We start from the raw sequence: 16,250 nt of genomic DNA, 5'->3' as shown, positions 1-16,250 counted from the left end.
CCATCGAAATGCCCATCAGATCGCGGAATTACAATTCTAAAAATTAATGTAAAATGTTTCCTCGTGTGGGAAAGAGAGTGATATACACACACTCTCCCCAACCATATCCCTTTGGTCCATATAAACCACCATAAGACAATACATAAAGGGGAAAATGCATTCAACACATGACATAATTTAGCCATTCAAATTGTTGCCCACTATTGCTTTTCTTCCTTTTTGATTGAAAAATTTCCAAAAATTCCATCAAAGTGTGCCCTGGTGGTTCAATTTCAATCTTTATAACGTAACACTAACGTACAGCTCCCACTTGTGAGAGGAGAACACCCCTTTATATACCTCCCCCCCCCCCCTCCCCTTGGTTCCCTTCCATAAACATAGTAAGACGAAGAGTGAAAACACACCGCATGCAGATCAAGATAACACGATTCACATCATCCCGCAATCTTCAATTTGAATACTTTTGGGGGGAGGGGGAGGGGGAGGTTTGTTTAAAAAGCTTTGTTATTCCATCAAATGTCTTGACACCCTCCCCCCTCCCCCTATGCGATTCGGGCCGCAGTAATCAAAAGTCCGTTTTCTTGACGTATACGCAGCCGCCCCCACCCCCCGGGCCCCTTCCTTTTGAAAAATCCCGGCTATACGGGCCTGGTCCGCTTGCCATGATACCGGACTAGGTTATAGAAAAGACAGTGCACTTTGGACCTTACTCTGAGTCTTACTCAAAGGAAACACAGGCCTAATTAGAACAACATGCGCACACTTGTCCCTTTTCTCTGTTCTTGTACTGTATCAGCAAAGATTACGTCATAAATTGCACTATCCGTGATTGTCATTGCCACCATTAATGAGAACATCATACTTAAAGGGGATGGCTAGTAACTGATCAGTGGGAATGCTGGGGGATGATTGTTCCAATCCTTGTGGGATTCATTTAAGAGTACATTATATATCTACTGTTGTGTGAAAATCATTTGCTTCAAACGGTCTCATATTCGAGAAATGTGCAGTTTAATGTTTCCAGGCTTGCATGCCTGTACAGTGATGGGGCATTAAACTGGACATTACTTGAATATGAGACCGTTCTGAAGCAAATAATTTTCACACAAGAATAGATATATAATGTACTCTTAAATGAATCCCACAAGAATTGGAACAATCATCCCCCAGCATTCCCACTGATTCCCACTGATCAGTTACTAGACATCCCCTTTAAATGTGTGAGTGGGTAAGTCTGTGTTGTGTGTGTGTGTGTGTGTGTGTGTGTGTGTGTGTGTGTGTGTGTGTGAGCGCCTCATTCATTACGGGGTAATTTTGAAAGTGCAAGGCTTCCTACTATAGACCAGACTGAAATGGATAGTGATACGGAGGTACAGAATAATAACTATTTCTTTTACTGGAAGGGGGGGGGGGGTAGGCCTCATGTCCCTCATAAAACATGAGAACAAGAATCCATAATGAGACCTGTAATATGATATAAATCTATCTTATATGAACTGATAACAGAATACTGGTATGTATACCGTGTAGTACGTGAGTGAGTTCTCAGTAAACACAGCATGGCTGACGTCTACTTTGCCAAATATGGGCGATGCATATTTTTTGAGTGTGTTAGAGAGAGTGTGTGTTCGTATGATTGTGTGTGTGTGTTGAATTTTGTGACTGCCGCACGGCACAGAGTCCGTGAACATTACCCTTGGTAAATACATGATTGTCCATACTTCCTTCGTTGAATGGCCCTGCTTGGGCCAATACACTTCCCTGAGCACCCCAGTGTGGCTATATACCAAATAAGGTTTGAATCAGGATATGCAAATACATATCTGCACCAGGATATAAGCACGCGCAGGATAGTAACATCATACTAGATAATTAATTCGATCTCGGATATCAACATGAGTCTTAAGAGTAATGCTAGTCTGGTGGTTCTAACAGCCATTTTGGCTGTATTTCTTCCAACATTCTTCGAGGCCCCTCCTGCAGTAATCACGGACGGGTTTGTTGCACCTGGATTCGAAGACGTCTTGAAGACTTTTAGGTAAGTAGGCCTCATTATTCTTCCCTCGGCAATGTTGACGTGTACCTATTGCGATATTTCATACCCTCATTTATAGTTACATCTCTCTTTCAGTAGTAAGCATTATCTGTTTGAAATGACTGTCAAAATTGTATGTCTCCATGCAGAGAAAACTTTGAATCCGGACGCGATTCTCTCTACGGTGGATCGGCCTTCTCGGCTTACTACAAAGGCAAAAAGGTTGTCGACTTGTGGGGAGGCTACGCAGACGCAGACATCGGACAACAATGGCGTCAAGATACTATGTCGATTTTCTACTCAACTACGAAAGGTATTACAGATACCGAAGAGAAACAGATGTAGAATCATGCCCGCCTGTATATCCAGGTGTTTTGTCAGGAGCACTTCTGCTGACTATAATACATCTGAAAGGAACGCTTTTTGTTTAATAATTAAAGGAAACCAAAGCCCCAAGTTAATATGAATGTGGATTGAAGGAAAGCAGCAATGAGAACACATCAGTGACAGTTTGAGAAAATTGGACAATCGATTCAAAAATTTTGATTTGTTTTTTATTTTGGCGCCGTCATCGCTAGGTAGGGAGACTACTAAACTTCATGATGTCATTATGCACAATATAAAGAAATAAAAGAAAATTCAACATATCTTCACTTTTCTAGCAAAATAGAAGAGCACTTAACTTGCATCTCTCAGAAAGCACAGAGAATTATATTACTATTAAGATTTTAAAAAAAAAATCATTAATAAGTGGATGAAATGTGAACTTTTCATGAAAAGTTATCTTCTTATCCAGCAATGACGGCACTGTGCAGAACTTTAAGAATCCGTAACTTTTGAATCGATTGTCCGATTTTCCCCTAAAATTTCATGTATGTGTTTTGCTGCTTTCACTCGATGTTTACATTTCGGCTTTGATTTTATTTTTTACAATCACGATTGATGTTAATGACGTTAGGACCTCTTGAATTACATCTGTAAACATGACACAATAGCCATCTGTCTGCCAATCGATTCAGGAAATATATTCCCCCCACCTCCTTCCCCCCCCCCCCTTCCCTATTTCTCTCTCTCTCCGATCTTGCCAGGTATTCCACAGGAGTGCTAAGAAGAGTGAGTAAAAGTAAGTGACTTTCCTTCCATTGACCCTACCACGTTATTGATTGATTGGTATAGGTTTTTAGGTCGCATGCATACAAATTCTGACATTTGCAATCCGCTAGAAAGAAACGTGAATTTCTATAGGCCTTTCATCTTGTGCCACTGATTTCACTATAGGAATAGCAGCGATCTGCTTTGCCTTGCTGGTCGATAGAGGGCAGCTCAACTACGACAAAGCCGTGGCTCACTATTGGCCAGAGTTTGCTCAAAAGGGCAAGGAGAATATCACCGTGAGAGAGCTTCTCGAACACAAGGTATCATCTCTTAGATATTCACATTACACTGCAAAAACATCGTTGTTACATTTGACACCATGAGTGTTAAATTTAACACTGGTCAAGTGTCAATAGAGCAGGACCACGCCCACAGGTGTAGAAAGCATGTTGTGGTGAGATACACTAGGTTTGCGGTTCACCCTGTGCAGTCCTAAGAAGGACTGTTGGAATGACAGGAGAAGGAAGAAACAAAAGTCGGATAAGAGGTAAGAAATTGTGTGAGAATATTCTTTCTGGAGTGTGTGAAGTCCTAAAAAGGACTGTGAACCAAGGAGATAGAAGAGCTTATATGAAAGGACTCAACGTTTCGGACAGTTGACTGTCCGTCCTCAGGAGTCAACTGTCACAGTCAACTGTCCGAAACGTTGAGTCCTTTCCTAAGCTCTTCTATCTCCTTGGTTCACAGTCCTTTTTAGGACTTCACACACTCCAGAAAGAATATTTTCACTCAATTTCTTACCTCTTATCCGACCTTTTTTTTTTCCTTCTCCTGTCATTCCAACAGTCCTTCTTAGGACTACACATGGTGAACCGCAAACCTAGTGTATCTTATATACAACACCATGCATTAAAAAATCACATGTTGTGGTGGTGTTGAAAAGTGTTAGGCACCAGGCACTTCGTGGTGTTGATTTGACACTGTAGCTGGTGATATTTTTGATACGGCGCTAGTGTTAATTCAACAGTTACACGGCATTGTGTTGATTTGACATAGCTGGTGTTAATGTCAATGGTATATACAATACCCGTCCAGGTTTAATAGGATACCGCACAATTACTGGTGTGACTGTGGTGTAAATGTGTTCACACCTTTAAAAAATCAAGTACTTTATCGGAAAATTCTTTATTGTCCTGTTGAAGTTCAAATCAACTATGAAAAAAACCTCAATGACACCCGCAGGTATTAATCTAATAAGTGCGCACCAGAAATGTAACACCAACTCTGTGTTTCATATTGAATACCGGACTTTTTTCAGTGTATGATATTATTGTACATATTCCCTCTCTTTCTCTCTTGTAAAAGAACATAATGCTGACATTTCCAGAACACAGCGTGTATTATTATTAACTGGTAAAATTTGTGTTGTAGAAAATTTTCCTTCAGCAGCATATTAAACATGATTTGGGTATCATTCCATTTGTTTGAGAATTTCTTTCTGGGACCAATCAAGCTTGTGTGTCATCAACTGTCATAATCAAGAAAAGTAATACGTGACTTTTCTTATACCCGTAGACATGTTGGCAATCGTGTTTTCGATGAAAGTTGTCATTAAGTGATTGCGAGTCATCTCATTTGTTGTGATTGATTTTCGATTCAATTGAAATTCGATTTATTGGTTTGCATAGTTTTCAAACGTTATTCAGAGTACAAATCGTCATGTGATTGCAAAGTATGCAATTCTTATAAACGGGGGAAAGGGTAACGAACGTATCACTAGATTATTAAATTAAACGTGCCGCTTGTTCCGACGACTTCAGTACAGTTTTATTACCTTGGAGCTCTTAAAACTATACAAAATTGAACGTTAAAATTGATGCTGGTGACTTACAGTACTCAGAAGAAGAGAATAATTAAGAGAGAGAGAGAGTTTTTTTTTCTAATCTAAAATCTCTCTAATCAGTCAGAAAGACAAAATGAACAATTGAGAAAAGCAAATTTCACAATTAATTGACAAATTGCCTTTCATCGGCGTAAATACACATCGACTATCAGGACTATCTAGTGTTTAGTACCAGTCATGATAGTAATAAAAAAATGATGGGCATGTGCAATATTTGGGTTGTATGCTCATGATTTCTACTTTTCAATTTTCAATTCAATCATAGTTTATTTCCAATCAACGAAAATCAAAACATGAAGTACAAAGTATACATGTCTTGAAATGATATTGTTCAAACATTTGCAAAAGATTCATGTAGTTTACGAGATAAATTATATAACAACATATATATATATATATATATATATATATATATGTATATACAATAATTAAGAGGAATAATGCATATACTTCGTGGGCGTGCGGAAAATAAATTCGATTATGGAAAATAGTGATCCACTAAAAAGCAAAGCTTGTGGGACGTGGATCGCTATAGATAAGTAATGAGTAAACAGTATATTATTCAAGGTTTTTTTTATAGCTATTGTATTTAATATGGATTATTTAAGTCATTTGTAGAGATACATGTAGTTATTTTGAGATACGCAGGTCGGGAACAAAATAACTTTGTAATATTAATATTGTTAAAACACTAAAAGATCGGTGCTTACGTCGATGAAGGGCAATTTCTCAAACATTTGCAATAAAAACAACTCGATATTAGCATTCATTAATCTTAATGCAACAAGGATCATTCTCTAAGACAAGTTTAATGCCCTGAATATGAATATGAAGACATGCTCGAGAAAGGTAAAATCTCGATATAGCTTATGAGGTAAGAGGGTAGAAAATTACTATTTTATGACGATTACATTTGCCATAGTCTGGTCTGCCCGTGACGGCCCCACCGGGACTCAGCTACGAGCTCATGTCTGACGTGCCAAAAGCTGGCGAACTAATGGCGGCGAGCGAGCCCTTATGGAAACCTGACGGTAAAACTCACGGCTACCACACCATAACCTACGGCCCTCTGACTAACGAGCTTCTGCGACGAGTCGACCCAAAACACAGGACACTGGGGAAGTTCTTTGCTGAAGAAATAGCAGAACCATTTGGTAACTATATAGGATGTATACAACTTCTATCACTTTTTGTAATCACAAAATTACTATCTAATATAATTTTGTAATGCATCTCATAGCCTCTACCCCATATTCCTATACATAGCTGGGACTCAAAAGTTTTTTTTTGTTTTTTTTTTGTTCAATCTAATTCGATTCAATTTAGTTCAATCAAATCAAATGACTTTATTTCCATGTAAAGTAATGCAAGGTTATATGATTTACAGCAGGGACTCCATGGACGGGGACTACTAAAATTTATGCCGGGCCACCAAATTCTTTTTAAAAAGTTACTTTTTGTTGTTCCTATCATCCAGCTAAGAATCGAAATGGATTGCCATGTTCCTTTTATTTCTGGCTACCAGTATTTCACATCTATTGGCCCGAGTGTTAAGCTCTGTTATAACATATCGCAACGAACGTGTAATCCTCTTTTGTAAACTATGTCTTGTGACACATTGTGGTGACTAACTTGACATGGGCGGTGAGTTAGCTCAGTCGGTAGCGCGTCTGCATCACGATCCAAAGGACCCCGGGTCGATTCCCATTGTGTGTAATCATACCATCCCGTCTAGTAAGAGGCAAAACACCCTGTCCCTCGGATAGGACATAAAAATGGAGGTCCTGTGGGTGAGAGCCACAACTCATGCACGTAAAAGATCCAGCTTCATTCATTCATCGCAAAGATCAGGGGACCGTTTCATGAAACTTTTTGTCAGTGATTTACACTGACAACTGTTAAAAGCTACTGAAATCCTTGCGTCTGATTGGCTGATAGCAAATTTGTCGGTGAAAACCTCCGACGAACTCGTTGATGAAACGCCCCCCCCCCCCCCCCGGGTGTCTAACCCGATGAAGTGGTCCCGACTTACATCCAACTGGACCCCATCATACCAGGAAGACCAACTATTGCAGCTGAACATGGGCGACCCAGCTATCTTTTCATAGGAAATGAAACGAATGGACGACCGAACGAACATGATTCATGTATCATAATCATACATTTCTGTTCGATGATTTTAATGACAAAGGATTGACATTAGCTCGTAAAGTTTATATCAATACTTATCTCCAAAAGATAACGGCAAGATCACTATTCTAACCAAGTGTCAAAGAAGTATGAGAAATTAACAAATCTGATACGGGCAACGCCTTATGGATAGAATATTCACTCTTGAATAAAAGTACAGATCATAGGTAGTGCTATTAAAAAGAGAAACTCCGGATTACTACTTTGCACAGAAACGCCAAACTAATCTCGCATCATATTCCGCCAATCTAAATAGGGAAACGGATGAACTAAATGACCATAATTATATCTTCTCTCTAAAACAACACAGAAAAAAACGTGGAAGGTTGATATACTGTTTATGTCTTCAAAGTCTCATTTCATAAGTCCCAAACTTTTTGTTTCCACTTTATCCTTTTGTTCCAGTTATCCATTTTTTCATTCTTTATCATTCTGTTTTATGATTTTCTATAAAGGCCTAGAATTTTACATAGGACTCCCGCTGGAAAAGTATTACCGTACAGCAAGGATCCCAGGCCAGGGCAACCTATTATTGTCGACATTGCGAGGTTTGACGAGCGCCACCAATCGACAGGTGTTGTTACACATGCTGACTACTGACGTCTTCATGAGATCAGTTGAGGACGGCGGGATGGGTTCGGTAAGTGCTCCTTCCTTCACAGATAAAAGGGAAGAGAGAGAAAAGGGGGTATCCCACGAAATCAACACCCACGAGTCATAAGGCGCACATTAACAAGTTCTACATTGAAAAGAAAAGAAAAGTGCATGAGGTTACAACCCACGAGTCATAACAAAAATAATGTTTTCCTTATATAGCTTCTTCAGTGTTGCCACTGCTCTACCTGAAAGCCCTGCCGTTATTATCAGGCCTACACCAGCGTTGCCATGTACCAATTTATATACATGGATTGAGAGGGACATGGTGGGTAAAAACATCTTGTCAAGGACGTAGGCACTGGGCGGGAATCGAACTCATGTCCTCCAATTAGGAGTCGGGAGTTTTTTCCGTGCACTATATCTGCCACGGCGCCCCCATGAACTCGACACTAACCCATGAATTCAACACGACCAGATAAGGTCCACTAATCCGACATTAGCGAAACCAGGCCCACGAGTTCCACACAAGGCAAAAAAGGCCCACGAGACCGACACTAGGAACATTATATTGTAAGCCAATGATATAATGAGTGTCGAACTCGTGGTCCTTATTTGCCTATTGTCAGCTCATGGGCTGTATGACTCATGGACTGTATGAATCGTAGGTGTAGAACTCATGACGTACACCCGTATCCGTGTATTTGGTGCGGTAGGAGCAAGGTGATTCTGAGAAATTGACCCAAGCATTATTGGCATGCAGTAGATGAAGAATAAATATGACATAATTATATCCGTGAAGATCGAGGAAAATTTGTCGATTCGTTCAAAAATGTATACGGAGCCATATCGCTAGATGAGAAGATTAAAACAATTTGTATATCACAGTCATAGACAGTGACGGAACGATTATGAAGGTAGGAAAAAGGAAATTTCACAAAACTGCCTTGTATTACCAATTATATTACGCATTCCATCGACTTGTTGCTGACATAATGTGCTTTAAGAGTAAGAACATTTCACCAACTTTGTGATGAGTCAAGTGCCCTTTTCATGTATGCTATATAATTTATTGTGCAGAATAACTTCAAACGCAGTGAGCCAAAGAATGCTTTTAAAGTCTTTTTGCAATTCACACCAGCATGGGTGTCGTGGGAAGGATAATGATACTATTATTATTACATTCTATAAGGTGTAATTTACGACTTCAACCCTTGTTTTCCTTGCTCAGCAGGCAGAAAATTAAGTCGACATAATTATAAGTCACCCGTTGCGTAAGGATATTGCAATGAAAGAATATCAATCCCATGTCACCAGTACACGCCAAACAGAGAAGGACTGTTCCTTCGATTCCCTGGTATAGATGCTTTAGGACTTTTGTCAAGAGGTGGTGTTGTTGTGGTTGTTTCCTTTTTGCTTGTTGTTTTTACTATTAGTTCGTTATCTTTACCATACAATAACCTCGTGAACAGAGTGTTTTGTGTTGAAATTCACTAGACGTTCAATTTCTTATAATCTACCGATATAAACAAATACTGGCGACACGGGAATGAGGTTTTCTGATCTCAGATTTGCTTGGATGAGAGAGTCATAAACGAAAATGCCCTCATCTAAACGTCGGGAAAGGCTTAATAAACTTATTAGCCCGAATTCACGAAGGTGGTACAATCTTGTCCATGGTTTAACCATGGACAAAGACCATGGAGCGACAAGTGTCGCATGGAATATTTCGTTACGAAATCCGTCATTTCGTCGACGAAATTATTATTTTTTTTTTGTAACGAAATGACAACATTTCGTAACGACATGGATATTTCGTCGACGAAATGACTGATTTCGTAACGAAATATTCAGTGCGACACTTGGAGCCCTAGGGTCTTTGTTCATGGTTTAAACCATGGACAAGATTGTAGTATACCAGCTTCGTGAATTCGGGCCATGGTGCACCTGTTGTGTCTCGTGCGCTTTACTAGGATTTCATGAAGTTTTTCATTTGTCCAGGAAGACTGAAGGATTAAACGACCCCTACAAACTCCTGGTGGAGATACCGTCGGCGAGTGGAATAGGAATGGCTGAATCGGTTGCTAAGGTAATTTTCTCTTCATGTGTCTGCTCTCAGTGATTCCAGCACTCTGGAACACTCATCTTCAATGAGGTTACGTTCCATATCTCATATAGATACTCTATGGAAAAACCGAAGCGTTCATTAGTATCTAGACTATTCCCTGAATATTTTGCTTTTATTATCATTTTTCCACTTCTCAAACACAATTGATACAATTGATAGCACAATAGACAAGACATAACTTCGTAATCAAGAGAAAGTACAATTAATTTTTACAAACATAAAATGTTACGAGTCTATCAAAAAACGATTAAGCTTGTGTTTAGGTCCCGAGATGAAAATTTTAAAGTCGTCTCAAACAAACAACATGATAACGAATACGTTGAAAGGAAGGAGAGGAACGTACAAGAGAGAAAAAAGCCAAAAAAAAAAAAGCTGGAAAGAATTAAAAACCAGAAAAAACAAAAATCAACGAGAATACATTAGAATATACAGTACCAGGATTATCACCTGTAATACGCTTACAAAGATTCCTTGTCACCCAAGCAATAACGGGACTTTCCAATTATGTTCCGGGTTCTTTTCTCTCCCTTTTTTCTTCATCAGCTGTATGGCATCCTAGCGATGGGTGGTACTGACCCTCAAACCAACAAGACCCTCCTCTCGAGACAAGCTGCGAACGATCTGATGAAAGACAGACAACCTACTTTAGACAGAACTCTGGGAATACCAATGGCTTATAACCTGGGATTCGCTCTTCTTCAAATGGAGGTACGAGCTTTCGTCCACCGCTAATAGAAGAGGTGGACCAATATTGAAGTTATTGCTTTGTGGACCTATGAATGGAACCTGGGACGGTTCAAAGATCACATCCTCAATTATCTTCAAGTTAAAGGACAAGTTCACCTTCATAAACATAAGGATTGAGAAAATGCAACAATATTAGTAGAACACATCAGTGAAAGTTTGAGGAAAATTGGACAATCGATGCAAAAGTTATGATTTTTTTAAATTTTTGTGTTGGAACCGCTGGATGAGGAGACTACTACAGCTTGTGAGTCATATGCGTACAACAGTATAAAGAAAATATAAAAGAAAATTCAACATATTTTCACTTTCTTCGCATAATAAAAGAGCAATTGACTTGCCTCTTTCTAAAGGCAGGGGGAATAATATTACCCATAACATTTATCGGTAACGAGTCAGGGGAATGTGTACTTTTTTCAAAAGACGGAATTTTGTGAAATTCTGTTTATATTTTCCTTATATTGTTGTACGCATGTGACATCTAAGTTATTCATACACTGCAGTAGTCTTCTCATCCAGCGGGTACTGCACAAAAACTTCAAAAATTCATAACTTTTGAACGGATTGTCTGATTTTCCTCAAACTTTCAATGATGTGTTTTACTAATATTGCCACATTCTCTCAATCCTTATGTTTATGAAGGTGAACTTGTCCTTTAATGTTTTTTTTTTTGGGGGGGGGGGGGTGAGCTCAAGAAGTCACGGGATCATGTAGAGCATACACTAAGCAAAGAGAAGACCTCATGATAAGTAAGATACTGGTAGTCTGATATCATTCCAGTGTGGCGGATCCAGATATAAAAAGACCAAAATTGGGGGGGGGGGGGGGGGGGAGTGCGTCCCCCCCCCCCCCCCGCCCCCATGATTATAGGCGCACCCTCTTTACGGAATACCTGGAGCCACCCATGTATTGTGTGGTACACGTCAAATGAAAAAAAAAAAGAGGAAAACTTGCATTATAACGTCATTCTTAAATATTAATTTCTGGCTAACAGAAATACAATGGCATTTTTGAAAACCTTTGCACACATACCAGGGGCGTCACCAGCTTTTTTCAAGGGGGGTGCGTTTTGACCCTAATGTAACGAGATTTTTTTTTGGACCGACATTTGGAATATAGGAAGCTCTCAATCCCTAGACTTTTACTGTTGTTGAGGGAAACCAAGTGGGGAAAGGGCACCGGCGTAGCTAGGATTTCATCTTTTACAGTAGAAAAACTACCACTTGGAGCTATATTTTTTCGCTTTGGAAATAAAGGGGGGGGGGGGGAGGGCGCACCGGGCGCAACTGCCGGCAATTACTGGCAGCAACATCAGGAGAAAGGCATAACAATTAAATGCGAGCGAGCGGAGCGTGCGAGCTTGAATATTTTGACATTTTTCAGTAAAAAAAAAAAGCAAACCTGCCGTTCGTTGCTATATTATTTCGCTTTGGAAATAAAGGGAGGGGGCGCACCGGGCGGAACTGCTGGCAATTACTGGCAGTAACATCAGGTGAACTGCATAACGATTAAATGCGAGCGAGCTTGAAAATTTGACATTTTACAGTCCAAAAACTGCCGTTCTTAGCCATATTTTTTCGCTTTGGAAATCAAGGGAGGGGGGCGCATCGGGCGGAACTGCTGGCAGTTACTGGCAGCAACATCAGGTGAACTGCATAACGATTAAATGCGAGAGAGCGAAGAGAGCGAGCTTGAAAATTGTACATTTTACAGTCCAAAAACTGCCGTTCTTAGTCATATTTTTTCGCTTTGGAAATAAACGGAGGGGGGCGCACCGGAGGGAACTGCTGGCAATTACTGGCAGCAACATCAGGTGAATTGCATAACGATTAAATGCGAGCGAGCGAAGAGAGCGAGCTTGAAATTTTTACATTTAACAGTCCAAAAACTGCCGTTCTTAGCCATATTTTTTCGCTTTGGAAATTAAGGGAGGGGGAGCACCGGGCGGAACTGCTGGCAATTACTGGCAGCAACATCAGGTGAATTGCATAACGATTAAATGCGAGCGAGCGAAGAGAGCGAGCTTGAAATTTTTACATTTAACAGTCCAAAAACTGCCGTTCTTAGCCATATTTTTTCGCTTTGGAAATTAAGGGAGGGGGAGCACCGGCGGAAGTGCTGGCAATTACTGGCAGCAACATCAGGTGAATTGCATGACGATTCAATGCGAGCGAGCGAAGAGAGCGAGCTTGAAAATTTTGACATTTTACAGTAGAAAAACTGCCGTTTGTAGCTATATTTTTTCGCTTTGGAAATTAAGGGGGGGGGGCACCGGGCGCAACTGCAGACAATTACTGACAGTAACATCAGGGGAATTGCATAAAGATTAAATGCGCTCTAGCGAAGAGAGCGAGCTTGAAAATTTTACATTTCACAGTCCAAAAACTGCCGTTCTTAGCCATATTTTTTCGCTTTGGAATTAAGGGAGGGGGCGCACCGGGCGGAACTGCTGGCAATTACTGCATGGCAGCAACATTAGGTGAATTGCATAACGATTAAATGCGAGCGAGCTTGAAAATTTGACATATTAAAGTCCAAAAACTGCCGTTCTTAGCCATATCATTTCGCTTTGGAAATTAAGGGGGGTGGAGCGCATGCCACCGAGCGCAACTGCTGGCAATTACTGGCAGCAACAACATGTGAATTGCATAATGATTCAATGCGAGCGAGCGAAAGAGAGCGAGCTTGAAAATTTTGACATTTTACAGTAGAAAAACTGCCGTTTGTAACCATTTTTTTGCTTTGGAAATTAAGGGGGGGGGGGGTGCGCCGGGCGCAACTGCAGACAATTACTGGCAGTAACATCAGGGGAATTGCATAAAGATTAAATGCGAGCGAGCGAAGAGAGTGAGCTTGAAAATTTTACATTTTACAGTCCAAAAACTGCCGTTCTTAGCCATATTTTTTCGCTTTGGAAATAAAGGGAGGGGGCGCACCGGGCGGAACTGCTGGCAATTACTGGCAGCAACATCAGGTGAATTGCATAACGATTAAATGCGAGCGAGCTTGAAAATTTGACATTTTACAGTCCAAAAACTGCCGTTCTTAGCCATATTTTTTCGCTTTGGAAATTAAGGGGGGTGGAGCGCATGCCACCGGGCACAACTGCTGGCAATTACTGGCAGCAACATCAGATGAATTGCATAACGATTCAATGCGAGCGAGCGAAGAGAGCGAGCTTGAAAATTTTGACATTTTACAGTAGAAAAACTGCCGTTTGTAGCTATATTTTTTCGCTTTGGAAATTAAGGGGGGGGGCGCAACGGGCGCAACTGCAGACAATTGCTGGTAGTAACATCAGGGGAGTTGCATAAAGATTAAATGCGAGTGAGCTTGAAAATTTTGACATTTTACAGTCCCAAAACTGCCGTTTGATGCTATATTTTTTTTTTTTTTTTTGCTTTCGAAATTGAGGGGGCGCACCGGGCGCAACTGCTGGCAATTACTGGCAGCAATATTAGGAGAATTTAAATGCGAGCGAGCGGAGCGAGCGAGTTTGAAAATTGTGACATTTTACAGTCTCAAAACTGCCGTTTGTAGCTATATTCTTTGCAGTAAGGGGGGGGGGCGCACCGGGTGGAACTGCCGGCAATTACTGGCAGGAGAATGGCATTACGACTAAATGCCAGCGAGCGAGATTGAAATTTTTGACATTTTACAGTCCAAAAACTGCCATTTGTAGCTATACTTTTTCGCTTTAGAAATTAAGAGAGGGCGGGGACGCCCGGTGCGCCCCTCCCCCTGGATCCGCCACTGGTAGTCAAGGGTGTCGGTTTATGTTCATGACTGGGGGAGGTATGACCAGCGAGGTGGCGTCGAAGTGACCAAGTATGGGAAGGATGTCCAAAATCTATGTATATAGTCAACACTGTATAGAATACACTTGTACTAGTAGATAATTATGTATAAAATCAGTGCTGCCAGAACCAGGGGTGCGAATTGCTTTTGCCCACGATTTTTTTTTCTTTTCTTTTTTTGTCCCCGATGCAAAAATGTCAAAAAAAAAAACAATATAAGAAAAAATAATAATCATTTAGTGTCCGGCGTTGAGGTCGCTCGCAGACTGAAGTTTTTTTTTTTTTTTTTTTTTTTTTTTTTTTTTTAGTCTGAAGGGGGGTGCGTTCGCACCCAACGCACCCCCCCCCCCCCCCCCCCCCTGGTGACGCCCATGCATACAATATAGGAGACTATGCTTTAACAATTAGAATTGGATCGCACAATCAGTTTCATTTGGAGCACAACAGAAGTTCCAATGCTGATGATTGAGTAACACATGTACATGTATCGCTTGTTTGGTGGGTACTTAGCTATTTAGGTAGTGTGTGCATAATCAGGTTATGAAACAATATCATTGTCACACAAGCTTTTTCCTTTTTTAGGGGGGGGGGGGTAACAAATAAATCAATCTAAGTGTTTCGGGATAGAAAAAATCTTAAACGCTCTTAACGTCTTCTTCATGCAATAGGCCCTACCTTTCTGCACGCCTTAAACTTTCAAATCAAATCAACTTTATGATCTTTCAAATCTTTTTCCCTGGAGGAAGAAGCGTTTTTAAAATGATTGGTTTTCTTATTGATTATCAGTTTGCGTTACACGATGGTGTGATAATAATTATGATTATAATGATAGTAATAATAAATAGTAATAATAATCATATTGTGGTTATTATCATTACTATTAATAAGGTCTTCTTTATGTATCCATGGGTATAGTGTAAACTTTACTTTGACAGACAATCCATTCTGAAACATAATCGGCAGCTGAAAGCCCAATGACCGCAGATCTATCTCGCTGATGGATGTAATACGTCTTCAAAAAGGAATGCAGGTGTAGTGATCAGTGTGGGTGTAAAAAAAAAATGGTATATGTCTAATGATAATGTAGGTCTAATAATGAACATAAGTCTAATCCGATTACTTTTGGACTAGTAACAAGATCAATTTCTCTCCTGCAGAAAACATTGATTATAGGGTTCTCCTTTCTTCTTTTCTTGATTTTTGCTAATTTGCTTTCCTCCTACAAAGCAACAATTCATTTTGATTGAGTACTGATTGTGGATGAAAATCATTGTGAGAATACAGTTAGTGGTTGGAAGGTAAGAATAGAAATAGCCTTATCCCATTTGATTTTATAATTGATGAGTCTCTCTCTCTCTCTATCTCTCTACTTCATGTCCTTTCATCACTGTTCAGGAGGGTGTTATGTACGGACATGCCGGTGCAGGTGGCCAAATGGGGTTCGCCGATCCCGTGAATCAACTTGGCTTTGCCTTCGTTAGCTCCTCCCAGTCACCGTTTGTCTTTCCTCACCACGCACCCCGGACCAAAGCTCTCCTGGCTTCGCTCTATACCTGTGTGAAGAGTCAACCAACGACATGATTTTGTGCCTGCTAAAATCATGATTGAAATTGATACCTGAAATAGGAAATGTTTTGTATTATTTCGTTTACAAGTGTACAGAGAAGAATGAGCAAAGTATGACAATACATGGGGGGCAAGGTGTGTCTGTAGCTTAATTTCGCAGCTGGTGTATCTTTGTGACAAAAACATTATCATTTAATG

General features: G+C 40.3%; 1 protein-coding gene across 1 annotated transcript; it reads left to right on the top strand.

Moving 5' to 3' along the window:
- Positions 1-1,834: 1,834 nt before the first annotated feature.
- LOC139740617 (beta-lactamase domain-containing protein 2-like) lies at positions 1,835-16,161 on the top strand. The gene is made up of 8 exons (XM_071651201.1): positions 1,835-2,038; positions 2,185-2,348; positions 3,314-3,450; positions 5,956-6,187; positions 7,679-7,863; positions 9,823-9,906; positions 10,489-10,653; positions 15,882-16,161. The coding sequence occupies exons 1-8, from the start codon at positions 1,896-1,898 to the stop codon at positions 16,065-16,067; spliced, it is 1,296 nt and encodes a 431-aa protein (XP_071507302.1). The 5' UTR covers positions 1,835-1,895; the 3' UTR covers positions 16,068-16,161.
- The last annotated feature ends 89 nt before the right edge of the window (positions 16,162-16,250 follow it).

This window comes from Diadema antillarum, unplaced genomic scaffold (genome assembly GCF_040938485.1).
Source record: "Diadema antillarum isolate AM-2024a unplaced genomic scaffold, OU_Dant_1.0 seq00000867_RagTag, whole genome shotgun sequence".
Lineage (NCBI taxonomy): Eukaryota > Metazoa > Echinodermata > Echinoidea > Diadematoida > Diadematidae > Diadema > Diadema antillarum.
The sequence above is the reverse complement of the archived record's forward strand: the minus strand, read 5'-3'. Positions and strand labels throughout refer to the sequence as shown.